At 40.1% G+C, this 16,744-nt stretch overlaps 1 protein-coding gene across 1 annotated transcript in view; it reads left to right on the plus strand.

The window, feature by feature from the left end:
• The window catches only part of EP300 (EP300 lysine acetyltransferase), an 84,941-nt gene that overhangs the window by 50,299 nt on the left and 17,898 nt on the right, over positions 1 to 16,744 (plus strand). The window contains exons 11-19 of the mRNA XM_006729920.3: positions 4,260 to 4,337; positions 5,133 to 5,242; positions 7,165 to 7,302; positions 8,188 to 8,622; positions 9,904 to 10,083; positions 10,291 to 10,435; positions 12,684 to 12,802; positions 14,196 to 14,435; positions 15,292 to 15,380. Of these exons, the coding sequence (XP_006729983.2) occupies positions 4,260 to 4,337; positions 5,133 to 5,242; positions 7,165 to 7,302; positions 8,188 to 8,622; positions 9,904 to 10,083; positions 10,291 to 10,435; positions 12,684 to 12,802; positions 14,196 to 14,435; positions 15,292 to 15,380 (1,534 nt within the window). The remainder of the gene's footprint in view (positions 1 to 4,259; positions 4,338 to 5,132; positions 5,243 to 7,164; positions 7,303 to 8,187; positions 8,623 to 9,903; positions 10,084 to 10,290; positions 10,436 to 12,683; positions 12,803 to 14,195; positions 14,436 to 15,291; positions 15,381 to 16,744) is intronic.

Consider the following 16,744-nt stretch of genomic DNA (forward strand, 5'->3'; position numbering starts at 1 on the left):
CCAGGATCATGACCTGAGCCGAAAGCAGTCGCTTAACCAACTGAGCCACCCAGGCGCCCTAAAAGAAAGTTTTCTTGAAAGAAAAAGCTGAATTGCACAACCAAACCTAGCTCATCACTGTCTTAACATAAAAGTACAGGGCGCCTGGGTGGCTCAGATGGTTAAGCGTCTGCCTTCGGCTCAGGTCATGATCCCAGGGTCCTGGGATCGAGTCCCGCATCGGGCTCCCTGCTCCTTGGGAGCTTGCTTCTCCCTCTGCCTCTCTCTCTCTGTCTCTCTGTCTCTCATGAATAAATAAATAAAATCTTTAAAAAAAAAAAAAGTACATGAGGAAATATCCAGAAAATAAAACCAAACCATGAAGATTTGACTAGGTAAAAAGCCCGAAGTGTACCATAAGGAAGAAACTAGTTAAGATAAACATACATGCACCCTCATGTTCATTGCAGCATTATTTACAATAGACAAGATATGTCCATCAGTGGGTCAAGAAAATGTGTGTGTGTGCACACATGCACGCACCCACAAATACTACTTAGTCATAAAAAAAGGAAGTCTTGTCATTTGCGACATGGATAGGCCTTGAGGGCACTGTGCTAAGTGAAATAAGTCAGAACTACCATATGATCTCCCTTAGATTGGCATCTTTATTTTAAAAAAATGAGCTCATAGATACAGAGAACAGTTTGGTGGTTGCAAGAGGCAGGGTGGGGACAGCAGTATGGATGGGGTGGGTGAAATGGGGGAAGATCAAAAGGTACAAACCTCCACTTATAATTAAGTCCTGAGGATGTGTAATGTACCGCACGATGACTATAGTTAATAATACTGTATTAGACATTTGAAACTTGCCAGAAGGGTAGATCTTAAAAGTTCTCATCACAAAAAAAACCCTTGTTGCTCTGTATGGTAGTGGGTGTGGGGTAGACTTACTGTGGTGGTCCTTTTGCAATATACACAAATACTGAATCGGGTACACCTGAAACTAATACATTGTCATGTCGGTTATATCTCAGTTTTTAAAAAGATAGACAAACGCAATGGGAAATTTGGAAAACACAGTTTTTATACTCATTTAATATAATCTGTCAAGTTCAGTATGAATTTATTTCTACCTCATTTTTATATTTGCATGAGAAAATGATTATGGGCACAAGGAAGGATTATGGAAGACTTGAACTTTCTCAGTTTTGTATTTCTATAAAGCACCCCCACCCCAAAGGGCATGCATTATATAATCAGAGGGTGGCTGTGGTAGGTATTTGTATTAGACTAGAAAGGTGTTTATAATAAGTGGATATAAACAACATATATGTGTAGTCTGAAAATGAACCTAATTTTTAATGAGTTTGAATAAGGAGCTGACTCAATTTTTTGCAAACATAAAAACATTAAGAGAAAGTTGACAAGTATGTGTATTATCTGTATAATATTTAATATGGCAAATTCCCAGAAAAAAAAGAAGTTCTGGAAGAAATAAATACTAACCTGTTAATACTGGTTTCTTGTGGGGGTGATAGGCTTACTTGAATATATTTAATGTTGTGTTTTAAAAGGTTTTTGATTGTCCAGTCTATGTGTGTACTTTGCATTGAGAGTATTTTATTTAAATGTGAATGATAAGCATTTTAATTAATGGTTTTGTGTGTGTCTGTGTGTGTATATATGTTTTAAAAATTTGTAAATAATTAAAAATTATCAAAATGTTCCTTCAGTGTCCATCAGATATTCCTTATGATAAGAGAATTTAAGACCTGCCTAATAGGCCAACAGTAGGTTTTATGACACATTTATACCATGTAGCCAGAAAAAACTAGCATGTGCATCATAGTTGTAAATGAAGGTATTAGGGCCAGATGTGGGCAATAGAATTAGGTTTTTGATTTTTCATTTGATTAGTCTCATATATTTGAAAAGATTTTGCATTAGAATATGGATTTCTGGTTTCCTTTAAGAGGGGAAGGATCTAGCAGATTTGGCCCTCTCTCCTCCAAGGGTACCACAGTCTCCATCTAGAGTTGTGACTGCTTGTTAGAAGAGTTGTGCCTTCCCCACTTCATCCCAGTCGCTCCCTGTTCCTTCCCTGTTGCTTCAGATGTCTAGTCTTTCCCACTCGTTGATACTAACTGCCTGGTCCCTGCTGGCATTTAGCTTACAACACCTATCCATATTATTGACAGGAAAAACGTTTTTTATATATTAGGTGAAAATCTTGCTTTTACATAAAGTGTAATGAATACACATATGGAAGATTATATAGGTTTTATCTGTCTTAGGGTCTCTAATTTTTATATAGTGAACATAGGTTATATGCATAATTTTATAAATCTTGCACAATTGTGGATAAGAGTGTATGAATAAATGTTTAGAATCCAGTATTCAATTTGACTGTGTTTTAATTTTATTAAGAACAATATTAATGGTGAATCCTGGTGGATTTAGTTACTTGAATTGCACTAAACCGCTTAGTTGTGTGATCATTTTTGTTAGTATAGCCCACTTGCAGAAGTGACAGGGAATTTTGAGTTGTCTGAAGTGTGGTAGCCTTCTCTTTAGAGCATAGTCTGCCACAAGCACATCTGAGAATTGCATGCACAGCACTTCGGTTTGGTGGGGTGTCCAGGGCAGAGTTGGGTCACTACAAGCATCTTGTCTTTTCCCAGAGTGCTGGAGAAGTATTATTTTCTCTGCACCATGATGTGGAAAAGGTTGGAAAGCACTGTGCTAGAGGATGTCCAGATAATCCACAAAACCATTAGAACTTACATACTTTTGACCCTTTGAACAACTCAGGAGTTAGGGGCGCTGACCTCAACACAGTTAGAAATCCACAAAAAACTTCAACTCCCCCCAAAATTTAATTATCAGTAGCCTACTGTTGACAAGCTTTAGGAATAGCATAAACAGTTAACACATATTTGCATGTTATAGGTGTTAAATACTGTATTCTTAAAATAAGCTAGAGAGAAGAAACGTTACTAAGAAACTCCTAAGAAATATATATTTACCCCAAAAAACCTGCATAAGTGGACTTGCGGAGTTCAAATGTTGTTCAAGTGTCAACTGTATTTATATTTTGATGTCATTTTAATTATTTCTGCTTTTGTATTTAAGAGGTCCTTGGTATATAGAGCAGTATAATAAGTGAATTATTTAAGGTCAGTGGTCACAGTGAAATGGTTTGTGCGCATAAAAACACATGGGGGTACACATCAAATTTGGTCACTGAACAAAATCTGTGGCTGTCTCTTGGAGGTATTCTGCTGCATACCAACCAAAGAATCCAGTTTAGTCAAACAGTAGCATATTAAATGCTATAGTAGCCTTTCTCTCTTTTTTTTAATTTAAGATTTTACATTATTTTCCTGTCAACACTGAAAGATTAAGTAAAGTTTATACTATATTTGGAGGCTTTTTTTCCCTTAAGATTTTATTTATTTATTTATTTGACAGAGAGAGAGAGAGAGAGAGACCGATAGTGAGAGACGGAACACAAGCAGGGGAAGTGGGAGAGGGAGAAGCAGGCTTCCCGAGGAACAGGAAGCCCGATGCAGGGCTCGATCCCAGGACCCTGGGATCATGACCTGAACCGAAGGCAGACGCTTAACGACTGAGCCACCCCGGTGCCCCTGGAGGCTTTTCTTATATACCAGAAGTAATGTTTTCTTCAGGTTCCTAAGTTCATAGCTTTATTCTTTGGAGATTCAGGCTGAATTTTTCATGATACTATTAAAGATATTTTGTGAGGGTTTTTTCTTTTTTTCCTTTTCTCTCCCTCTCTCTTTCCCACTCTCTCTCTTTAATGGAAGGGCCACTGGCTAAAAGATGGTATTCTAGGGCGCCTAGGTGGCTCAGTAGGTTGAGCGTCTGCCTTCGGCTCAGGTCATGGTCCCAGGGTCCTGGGATCGAGTCCCTCGTTGGGGAGCCTGCTTCTCCCTCTTCATCTGCTTGTGCTCGCTCTCTCTCTGTCAAGTAAAATAAAATCTTTAAAAAAAAAAAAAAAAAGATGGTTTTTTAGGGACATCTGGGTGGCTCAAGTCTGTTGAGCATCTGCCTTCAGCTCAGGTCGTGATCCCAGGGTCCTGCGACAGAACCCTGTGTCGGGCTCCCTGCTCAGTGAGGAGTCTGCTTCTCCCTCTCCCTCTGCCCCTCCGCCCTGCTCAGGCATGCTTGCTCGCTCGCTCTCAACAATAAATGGATAAAATCTTTTTTAAAAAAAAAAAAGATGATTTTCTAACCATTTCTCTATTCCACCCTAGATGGCCCTCTACCTGACCCATCTATGATCCGTGGCAATGTGCCAAACCAGATGATGCCTCGGATAACTCCACAGCCTGGTAAGTTATAAAAGAAATCCATGTATCTAACCATGGCTTTTTTTTTTTTTTTTAAAGTAAGCTCGATGCCCAACATGGGACTAAACTCACAACCCTGAGATCAAGAATCCCATGCTCTATCAACTATGCAAGCCAGGTGCCCCAACCATGGCTTTTTAAAACCGAGTCTCTGGTGTACTACAAGATTATTCTTGCCACCTTGATTCCTGCCTCAGACCAGCAACATGTATCATAATTACCTACTTGAGAAATCAGAACACATTTTGGAGTTGGAGCCCAGGGAGGGAAGAAAAGGGTATTAGAGCATAGGTTGGGTGGCAGGTCAGGTGGCAGAGATACAAAATGATCAAGCATCCATTTAAAGACAACTGGTCAGGGGCGCCTGGGTGTCTCAGTCGGTTAAGCGTCTGCCTTACGCTCAGGTCATGATCCCAGATCCTGGGATTGAACCCCGAGTCGGGCTCCCTGCTTGGCCGAGAGTCTGCCTCTCCATCTGTCCCCCTCCCCCCCCCAACTTGTGCTCACTCGCTCTCAAATAAATGAATGAAATCTTTTAAAAAATAATAAAATAAAAACAACTGGTCAAGATGGGTTTTATTCCAAATTATAAAATTTTATTCAGAGAACATATGTTAATTAATTAACAGTGTCCTTCTGTGGCTGCTGTGATTAAAACAAATTCATTCACAGTTGAGAGCAGGTTCCTTTATTTGTCCTGATAAAATGTTACAGAATCAGAATTCATTCTTTAGTTCTCCATTGAAGGTATTCAGACGAAATATTTTGTACTTACAGGTTTGAATCAGTTTGGCCAGATGAGTATGCCCCAGCCCCCAATTGGACCCCGGCAAACCTCTCCTCTTCAGCACCATGGACAGTTAGCTCAGCCTGGAACTCTCAACCCAGTAAGTGTGTCGTCTTTGGGTAATTATTTTGGCCTTTACCTAACATTTAAAAATCCTTTTTATTTGTTTCTACTTTGTAAACAACAAATCTTAACAGTTGCTTAAATAGCTAACTGTAAGTGATTAACCTTTAACGTTGATTTTTTTCTGTAATTCTGTTGTATTTGGCCCTTATTGATAAATGATTATATATGTGTTTTAGAGATGAGAATAAATAGTTATTTTTTTTTTAAAGTGGAGTAGGAGAAAACTAAACCATATACCACAGTTAGGCAGTAAATGCTATAATCCCTAATTTTCATCCATCTCTTTTACCAACAAATTGTATTTAGAAATTTATCCTACAAAATTCATCACTAAGGTACCAAAAGGATATAATTTGGAGAAAATTCATGTTAAGGATCTTATATTATGTACTCTGTTTTTAAAAACAGGCCATATCCTGAATGTACAGTAGGGGATTCGTTAGGGTTAAATTATGGTACATTTGTAAATTGGAATGCTCTGTAAGCAAAATTTCAACTTACATGGTGGCATAAAAGCTGTTTATAGCTTTAAATGAAAAACCAAGTTTCTGAAGTATATGTATTAGAGGATCCAATATAGTTAAGAACTCTCTTGATTATAATCTATATAAAATAAACACTAAAAAAAAGATTTATTTCCAAGTACAGCCCATGGTCTTCATACTAGAAAGTTGATAAGAGCAGCCAGTCACCTTTCCCTGGAATGTCAATATTTAGTAGCCTGCACACTTTGATAGTTGCGTCTCTTTTATAATGTGCATCAAACACAGAACCTATCCAGACAGGAAACTATCTCTTGCAAGAGTGATGTAGGGGCAGTTGCTTGGTTCTAGAGACTGGAGGGAGAAAAGGGACTCTGAGCACTCACTGCTCGTTATGCAAATTCAAGGCAATCCACCTTTCCATGTTAACCCCAACCCTTACGCTTTCAGAATTAGATAGTGCCTTTAGTCCTTGAGCGCCAGACTGCCATGTTTAAAAGATAAATATCTTTCTTAGATTATGAGGTTTTTGGCCTTTGTTTTTCCATAATTCCTTCTCTATGAAAGGCCTATATTTGTTTGAGGGAATTTTAGAAATGAAATTTAATAATCCTCAAGCACATTTCCACTAGAGAGTCCCCTCATGTCCCCTTCCACTCAATCACTGTCTCCTTTAGACAACCGATGCCGTGATTTCCTATCACCATGGATTAGCCTTACCTGTTTTTCAACTTCATATAAATGGAATTATTCAGATGTACTCTTGTGTCTGATCTTTTTGGCTCAGTATAATGGTTTTAATGTTCATCTACATTGTTGTTTATGTCAGTAATTTGTTCTTGCTGAGTAGTATTCCATTTTGTGAGTGTGCCACACAATGTGTTTATTCTTTATTATTGATGGACATTGCGATTGTTTCCAGTTGTTGACTTTAATGAATAAAGCTACTCTAAACACTCCCTCACCCCAAAAAAAGAAATGTAACAATCCTCAAATATTTGTGGACCATGAGTGCTACCAAGTTCAGCCACAACTTTTGTAAGATTTTCATTGTACCTATTACAGAGTCTTACGATTTGTGCTACTACAACATCATTACATGAACACAGACCTCGTGAAGGTGTAATTCACTGTCACTTAACAAACAGTATGCAGAGAGCGGTTACCTTTGTACCTTGTCAGGTGCATTTGTATATCAGGAGAATTGGTTTGTCAGTAGCCTCCTGTAATTGCTTTAGAGTAGGCTTGGGTCATCTTTAAGGCTGTTCTCCATTATCTTTGCATGCACACTTTCTTCCTTTTCTACCCCACTTTCCCCTCAGCAGAGCCATAGCAGTTGTGATTCTGGCTGTAGTAGAATAACCGTAATGAAGCAATTGGTGCTCTGTTTTTGTTTTTTTTCCCCCCTATGCAGCCTATGGGCTATGGGCCTCGCATGCAGCAGCCTTCCAACCAGAGCCAGTTCCTTCCCCAGACTCAGTTCTCAACACAGGGAATGAATGTAACGAATATGCCTTTGGCTCCGTCTGGCGGGCAAGCACCGGTATCCCAAGTAGGTCTCACAGATGGGTTTTTTCCACCTGTTTTTGTGATGCTCTAAACTTCTCTTGATCTAGGTTTTTACAGGAAAGGGTGGCAGCAAATAATGGGTGAAAATAGATGGTTTTAAGTTTTTGTTTTTTGAAAGATTTTATTTATTTGGCAGAGAGAGACACAGCCAGAGAGGGAACACAAGCAGGGGGAGTGGGAGAGGGAGAAGCAGGCCTCCTGCTGAGCAGGGAGCCCGATGCGGGGCTCGATCCCAGGACCCTGGGATCGTGACCCGAGCCGAAGGCAGACACCTAACCACTGAGCCACCCAGGCGCCCCAGTTTCTAAGTTTTTAATAAGAGCAGTTATGGACATATGGTATTCTGAACATGAAGAGATTATTCTGTGAAGTAGCAGTGCTGCAATTATAATTGTTACAAACTAGGAAAGAGATTAAATTGATAGTTGTAACCATTTTTTATAGTAGCGAACACTTCTTAAAATGGAATCTTAGGAAAATGTATTGAACTTGTGTAATTTGCCACTAATTAGAAACACAAAAATAAAATGAACTATTGCCTAAAATTAAAAAAAAAAAAATGGAATCTTAGAACTATAATGCAGAAGAAAGAACTGTGGCTAAAGAGCATCACCAGGCAGAAAATACTGTGTACTCAACTGTCCCATGCCCCTGAAGCAGCTGAGGCCATTCTGGTGTGGGTTGTTTTTGTTTTGGTGAATTTTTTTGAAGTTTCCTTAATTAAGTACATTGGATTATCTGAAGGTATGCCCCCAGTAACAGGATTTTTGACACATTTTTAAATGGAAGCATATTGCATATAGTCTGCCTGTGTAAATATTTCTTTTATTGTGTTCTCAATTGTCATCTTATGTTTCTCATTTAACAGGCACAAATGTCCAGTTCTTCCTGCCCTGTGAACTCTCCTATAATGCCTCCAGGGTCTCAAGGGAGCCACATTCACTGTCCCCCTCTCCCTCAGTCAGCTCTGCATCAGAATTCGCCCTCTCCAGTACCTAGTCGCACCCCTACGCCTCACCACACTCCCCCAAGCATAGGGGCTCAGCAGCCACCAGCAACGATTCCAGCCCCTGTTCCTACACCTCCAGCCATGCCACCTGGGCCACCGACCCAGGCCCTCCATCCACCTCCGAGGCAGACACCTACACCACCGCCGACGCAGCTTCCTCCTCCAGTTCAGCCTTCGCTTCCTGCTGCTCCTTCCGCTGAGCAGCCGCAGCAGCAGCCTCTTTCACAGCAGAGCGCCGCGGCATCTGCCCCCACCCCGACAGCGCCACTGCTGCCCCCACAGCCTTCGACTCCAGTAAGCAGAGATCTGGGTTTCAGCAGACCCTCGCAAATTGTACTGTAGTGTTAAGATTATTTATATGCCGGTTCTATTCTCTATTGTGTCGTTTCCCCTGTTAAACTAGAATTAGGACTTTCTTTTCTTCCTGTTCTTTCTTCTCAGGATAGTACCTAGCATAGAGGGAGCTCAAAGACTTTGTTTAGGTCTGACGTTGACCATGGTATGTTTTGTGTTGTGTTCTGAGACTTGAAGGAATATAACCAGGGTGACAAGAGGGAAGAGTCTGTAGTATGTTTAGTGTACTAAACAGACGTTTTCTGTTTATTTAAAGAATCTTTTTCAAACAGTCTGAACTGTAGTATTTGAGAGTGAATGAACAAAACCATAGATTTATGAATTTTTGTGGTCCTAGCCAAGGTTAGAAGATCATGACCTAAGATGAGAAAAGTATGGGCCTGGAACAGTCCGTAGCTTCCTTGTGAGAGGCTCATTATGTACATAACAGAAATCCAAGTTCACATCTAATAGTGCATCCTTACTGATAGAATTCTCTGTGTCAAGGCTCAGAACTTTCTGCTTGCTCACTGATACTTATATTTTAGTTCTCTGTCATGTTGGTGAACGGAGAAGTCCCATGAATCATAGCTACTTCATGAAACACTGTAAGTCAGCAACTGGTTCATCCCACCCTCTGATTAGGCAAGAACAGCAGAATTCAGAAAGGAAACTTTTGATTAGGGTAGTTCCTGAAAATACTAACTACTCATGAGGTTTCTTATTGGAAGACCTAGGAAAATGAGAGATTCCTCGTTATCCCATTAGAATGTGGTGATTCAAAACAGCCCCTCAGTATGGGAGTTCATTATTTGCTGTCTACTTTTTCTGTACACTTGCAGCCTTTCCTACTGGAAAGTTAAAAACAAAACAAAATAACTAGTCAATTCCTTCATTTCTTTCGATTTCTCTGTAAATGTGAGTTCCTCTGAGGAAGTCATCTCTGAGACCCCAGCCCTCACACACTGCTACAGAATGACGGCTAGTGCAGAAACTATTGAGTGTCTCTCTCATGTATAGCCAGCCAGCCAGCCAGCCAGTATTTGCAAGTCCTCAGTCTTCTGTTCTGAAGCAGGGTTTACTTCAAGGGAGTGAAATAGGCCGAGTACCTGAAAGCATCATAAATGAATATAATGAATAAGGAGTCTACAGATAGGTGGTTAATCATGCCATCTTGTTGTGGAGCTTAAACTGTGGTTGTATAATTGGCAAACTTTTGTGTGTTTTCCTCTTTCTGCCCAGCTTTCCCAACCAGCTGTAAGCATTGAAGGGCAGGTATCAAACCCACCATCCACTAGTAGCACAGAAGTGAATTCTCAGACCATTCCTGAGAAGCAGCCTTCACAGGAAGTGAAAATGGAGGCAAAGATGGAAGTGGATCCACCAGAACCAGCCGATACTCAGCCAGAGGATATTCCAGAGGTGAGAGCAGGGCAAGGACTGCCATTGGTTAGGGCCTCAGTCTGGGAACCCAACTTAGCATTCTGATAATTAGGTCTCATTTCACTGATTTCCGCATGAGAAATGGTCTTTGGATAGGTCTCCAGGACAGGGTAAATAAGATAATGATCTTGTTGCTTCCTGGTGGCGAGTCTTTGGAATACTAAAAATATTTACCTTGTCTTTCAGACTAAAGCAGAAGACTGTAAAATGGAACCTACAGAAACAGAAGAGAGAGGCACTGAATTAAAAACTGAAACAAAAGAGGAGGAAGACCAGCCAAGTACTTCAGCTACCCAGTCATCTCCAGCCCCGGGACAGTCAAAGAAGAAGAGTAGGTCTCTTAGGCTCTCTGTTCCTAGAGGCAGGGAAAAAAACCGGAGACTTTGAGTAGAATGGGATCAAGCTTCTTGGGTTTCTGAAATTGATTTTAGTGTGATTTCATTAAGCTTAGAGCCCTTTTGGCCTGGTATCTGGGTTATTACTAATGTTGGGGAAGACTTTTTCTTTTCTTTTTTTTTTTTTTTAAAGATTTTATTTATTTATTTTGACAGAGAGACAGAGGGAACACAAGCAGGGGGAGTGGGAGGGGGAGAAGCAGGCTTCCCGCGGAGCAGGGAGCCCGACGTGGGGCTCGATCCCAGGACCCCGGGATCATAACCTGAGCCGAAGGCAGACGCTTAACGACTGAGCCACCCAGGCGCTCCCAGGGAAGACTTTTTCTTTTCTATAGGTGCATTTCCTTCCTGCAGTCATTGGGTCAGTCACACGCATCATTTCTTCAGGGTTGGGTGTTTAATAACTTCTCAAAATTTTTTTTTCAGAGGAGAAAAATTGTTACATATCCTTGACTGAAATGCAGGAAATAATAGCAGTGAGAATAGTACCGTTTGTTGTTAACCTCCTGGGCACCAGGCATTGTGCCACCTGCATTGTCTCGTCTAAAAACTTTACAACAACTCTGAGTTATTGATCCCTGTTTTACAGGCAGGGAAAACCTGAGGCTCAGCAAGGTTAAGTAGCTTGCCCCAGCTTACTCAGCTGGTAAGTGAACCCAGGCAGGCTGATTCAGAGTCTCTGCTCCCAACCAACTCTTAAATATTAATGAGTCAAGCCGAGCAAGCAGCTCTGCTTAATACAGAGTGTTACTCTCTTTAGTTAATTCTCACAAAAATTGATTTACTAACTACTTTAGGACTAGAACTTCTCATGGCTCTTAGTGATCCCTTCTATGGCAGAGGTAGGACTTTTCTCAAGGGAGGAGTCTGCTGGCTCCTAAAGATGGTATAAAGGTGTTCCGTTAATATAATGCAGTTTAACATGTTGGGGTTAAAACAATTATTTAAATAAGGTTTATATAACTGAGATGTTATTTTAATAGAGGCTGCAAGAAACCCAATCTTCCTGTTAGGAATCTGTCTTTAAAACATCTAATTTCACAAGTTTGTTCAAATTTTGTTTCTTTTGAGTACAAACAGATATGAAAAACAAAGTATCCTCTCCCTTCTGTTTGTTCATTTTTTTCATGGTCGCCCCCACCATGAAGTGAAAAATATCTAAAGTACTAACAAATATCCCCTCCTGAAGATAAGAATTAATTTGTAAATAGAAGAAACAACAAGGCCTCTGCTGAGAGTATTTTAAAGTTCAATACTAGACCCTTAATGAATAGCTTCTTAAGTAATAGCTTAAATTAATTCCATTTGGATCACACCAGCAAATCTTTCCTAACCTTTAGGAAACATTAAGAACATACTGGGATGAAATTTTATCAACTCAGTCCATTGGCAGTAACAATTTAGTTCTCTTTATTTAGACTTAAATCTAACATTTGCCATTAAGATAATAAATACGTCCTCCTCAGCTCTAAAACACCAAGCTAAATTTAATGAGGGACTCTTCCTTCAGGGGTTCAGATTCCTTTAGTGTTGACAATACCAGGTCTAATTTCTGACTTTTGTTAAATACTGTTATCATTAATGAGGACTTCTTTCTATTCTTGTTTGACAGCATCCCCTGCCTCTCCCCATTGCTAGTATCTTTGGGAATGTTTTTTTGACAAGTCTGTTCATAAATTTTTGGAATGCTTAGGATTCTGTTTCTACTTGGTCAAGACTATCTTTTTTTTTTTTTTTTAAGATTTATTTATTTGATAGAGACACAACGAGAGAGGGAACACAAGCAGGGGGAGTGGAAGAGGGAGAGCAGGCTTCCCACCGAGCAGGGAGCCCGATGCGGGGCTCGATCCCAGGACCCTGAGATCATGACCTGAGCCGAAAGCAGACGCTTAACGACTGAGCCACTCAGGTGCCCCTGGTCAAGACTATCTTAACTGAATTTCTGACTGAAAAATTAGCTGAGCCACGAAGGGTGTTTAAAGCTGACTAGACATGGTGTTTTAAAGGTGCTACCTGATGCAGACCAGGAATTAGAAATAGGAAGTGTGTCCTAAGTGATACCTTCATGGAGATAATGTAGGCAGATTTGTGTTTTGTGGTTTGTGAGATATTTTCATAGCTTCAGCTCAAGCGTTTTTTTCTTCTTTTGCTTCATTGATAACTAATTTTAAATGTGCTCTTAAGTTTTCAAACCAGAAGAGTTACGACAGGCGCTGATGCCAACTTTGGAGGCACTTTACCGACAGGATCCAGAATCCCTTCCCTTTCGTCAACCTGTGGACCCTCAACTTCTTGGAATCCCTGTAAGTGTGTGGTGGTACTTTTGATTTTTTTTAATATGTTAACAGCTTTATTCAGATATAATTCACATATTATACGAGACACCCATTTAAACTGTACAATTCAATTATTTCTGTGTGTTAATAGGATTGTGCAACTGTCACTAGTCAATTTTGGATCATTTTCACCACCCCCAAGAAGAAACCCCATGTCCATAAGCAGTCACTCCTATTTCCTTCCCCCATCCAACCACTAGTCTACTTCTGTCTCTATGGATTTGTTTGTTCTGGACATTTCATTAAATGGAATTAAATAGTATGTGTTGTTTTTTATGACTGACTTCATTCAAGGTTCATCCATATTATAGCATGAACTTATACTTTGTTCCTTTTTGTGTCCCAGCAATATCTCTCTGTATGGCTATATCACATTTTGTTTACCCATTCGTGAGTTGATAGACATTTTGAGTTGTTTACACTTTTTGGCTATTGAGGGTAGTGCTGCTGTGAATATTCATTCATATACAAAATTTTGTGTGGGTGTTTTTGTTTTTTGGGGGTATATACCAAGGAGTTTGATTACTGGGTCATACGTTTAGGATTTTGATTACTGGGTCATACGTTTATTTATTTCGTAGAAAAGATAGACCAAATTAGCTTCATCTGCTTCTAAAGTTGCCTTTCTACACCAGGCTGCTGGCAGGCTTCACTTGAAGCTTCTAAGTGGTATTGGATAAGGCAGTGGAGTGCTTACAGAGGCAAACTCCATTAGGAACTTCTTTTTTCCTATATTTTTCTGTGGTCTTAGATCACTGATGTTCACTGGGCTTAGTTTTCTGATCAGTAGGCCGTTTTTAGTACTAAAATGTTAAGGTTGTTTGACTTACTGGTCATTAAATGTATGGCACATATACTATGGTAAAGTATCTGGAGTTGTTTCAGTAGATCATCAGCCTACTTTCCAGCCTACTGTGGAAAGTCTACATAGTAGCTCTCTTATTTCTGCTGTCTGAGCTGCCTCATATCTCTGTAGACTAGTAATTTAAAGAAGTGATGGGGATGGCTGACTGGCTCAGTCGGTTGAGTAGCCGACTCTTGATTTCAGCTCAGGTCATGATCCCAGGGTCCTGGAATCCAGCCCTGTGTGTCAGGCTCCATGCTCAGTGGGGAATCTGCTTGAGGATTCTCTCTCCCTCTTCCCCTCCCCCCAGTTGACACACTCGCTCATGTGCTGTCTCTCTCTAAATTGAATAAATCTTTAAAAAAAAGTGATGGCCATCAGTCAATTTCTTGGACGTAACAGGTCAAAGACTCAGTTTTTCTGGAAAACTCTCATGATGATAATAGGACACACCATCTACCTTAAAACATACTGAGACTTTGAGGTAATGTTTCTCGGTGTCACTTACCTTTCTAGGATTACTTTGATATTGTGAAGAGCCCCATGGACCTTTCTACCATCAAGAGGAAGTTAGACACTGGACAGTATCAGGAGCCCTGGCAGTATGTGGATGACATTTGGCTTATGTTCAACAATGCCTGGTTGTATAATCGGAAAACATCTCGGGTATACAAATACTGCTCCAAGCTGTCTGAAGTCTTTGAACAAGAAATTGACCCAGTAATGCAAAGCCTTGGATATTGTTGTGGCAGAAAGGTAAGAAAGTTTTGCATGGACAAGAATTACTAAAAACTTGACTAATTAGAATCCTGCATCATCAGATTGTAAACTTACCTGGAGTAGGACTTTGGATCTTTTTCACCTGTGGGTGCACAGTGCCTGGCATGTGCTGGTTTTCCCATGCATACCAATTCACATGGAGCTCATCTTATCCTGTTGAGTTTTTTGCTGAGTGGTTGAAGGACATGACTGCTAAGCTTACCTCAGAGTGGTGAGCTAATACAGTACTGTAGTCCCTCCTTATCTGTGGGTTTCCTTCCCCTGGTTTCCGCCAACCACGGTCCAGAAACAGATGCTCCACCTTCTGACACACTAGCAAGAGGTCAGTAGTGGCCTTTGTTGTGCTACATTGGAATACCTACATCATTGACTTCACTTCATCTTATCACCTAGGCATCATAGCATCACAAGAGGGTGGGTACAGTACAGTAAGATATTTTGAGAGAGACCACAATCACATAACTTTGTTTATAGTATGTTGTTATTGTTGTTCTATTTTATTATTCGTTATTAATCTCTTAACTGTGCTTAATTTATATAAGTTAACTTCATTATAGGTATGTATGTATAGGAAAGAACATATTACATATAGGGTTTGGTACTATTCACGATCTTAGGCATCCACTAGTGTGGTCTTTGCCTGTGGATAAGTGGGACTGCTACAGTATACTAGAATGGTTTTAGTTCCGTGTGTGCTCTTGGAAACTGAATTAGCCCATTATATAAATGAGAACTTAAGAATTCAGTGACTTTCGTTTCTGATCTGCCATTATGAATATTCTAGCTTGTCTTTCAGGCCTGTGTACTATTTAACAAATGGTTTCTATTGCAGTTGGAGTTCTCTCCACAGACACTCTGTTGCTATGGCAAACAGTTATGCACAATCCCTCGTGATGCCACTTACTACAGTTACCAGAACAGGTAAGCTCGACTGTGTGTGGAGGACCATGGTCCACGTATCCGTGTGTCCAGGGACTGCATGCGGATGGACCAGCACACATACATTCATGGTTCATGTGTACCTTGCTTGAAAACAACTGTACAGCACAAGTTCTGGTCTTAGCATTCTGCCTTTGTTTGAAGAATCAGTAGAGTTTTCTAGCAGAAAGTAGCCTTGTGTCAGTTGTCTGGCCCCTTATTTTTATAAGGCAGGAGCCCAAGTCCTTGAGAGGTTAAACAACTTCTTGTGAGTTGGTGGCATAGATGGGACTCCATCCCAGCCCCCACTTCTCATTGCCCTTTCTTTTCACAGCTTACCACGCAGCCTGAGGCAAACTGAGAAAATTTTTAAACGAATTAGTCTTTTCTTGTCCCTGAAATTGCTGCAGTCTATCTCCTTCCCAAAAACTCTCCAGAAAACTTTTAGCCAGAAATTTGTTAGCCAGCTGTTATCTTTTGGGAAATGTTTCCTTTTTGTGTACAGCCTATCACTAAGTTGTTCTTCTCAGAGCATATGAAAACAGAGGATTTCAGAGTTTTTTCCTTTGCCTCTGTTAAGCAAATAAAAAGGAGCATCTCCAAAAAATAGGTCTGTACCAGTGGGTGGTAGAGTTCTAATAAATTAGGGATCTCTGCCTTATTTTCTCCTGGCCAAACAACGGCTGTAATCACACAGATGGCATTCATTAATCTATCTTAAGCATAATCTGTCTCCTATTTTCAGTCATCAGCCTACAATATAACTTGTGTAGGATGTTTATTTGGGGGTCTGAGACAGTCATAACAAGGCTGGGCAGTTAATTTCTTTAATAAAACCAAGCCCATGGTGGTGGTTCTTGCTGAACTTGTGTGCTACAGTTGCATTTCTAGCTTTGAAAAAGTCACTTAAACTTTTTGTTTTGTTTACAAAAAGTTAGGTGCACTCTCCTAATGCTTTGTTGTAATCATTAGAATCCACAGTTTTTCACTGTTAATACCTAGGAAAACTGAATCAAGTTGTTAAAAGCACTTACGTTTAAAAAAAAAAACAACAAACAGCTTGCATGAAACTTTGCTCATGCTGCAGTCTTGACATACCGTTTTTTGGATTTTTAACATCGGTGTGCAGTGTTTGTAATCTTTGTACCTAAGGAACATGTAATCATGTGCCTGCTCGCACCACTGCCTTTCTTTTTGCCTTTTCAGCTGTATCAGTTGATGGCTACAATCAGTATTTAAGCACTTGTGCAGATTTTTTCATTGAAAACAAAAACAAAAAAATTTTAACTGATGTGGCTTCCTTGGGATCAAAAAGAAATTTTGTGGGTTTTTTTTCAATTCAGGGTTGTTTTTAGGTGATTGCTTCC

This window comes from Leptonychotes weddellii, chromosome 5, assembly GCF_054177405.1.
Source record: "Leptonychotes weddellii isolate Sample4059 chromosome 5, ASM5417740v2, whole genome shotgun sequence".
Taxonomy (NCBI): Eukaryota; Metazoa; Chordata; class Mammalia; order Carnivora; family Phocidae; genus Leptonychotes; species Leptonychotes weddellii.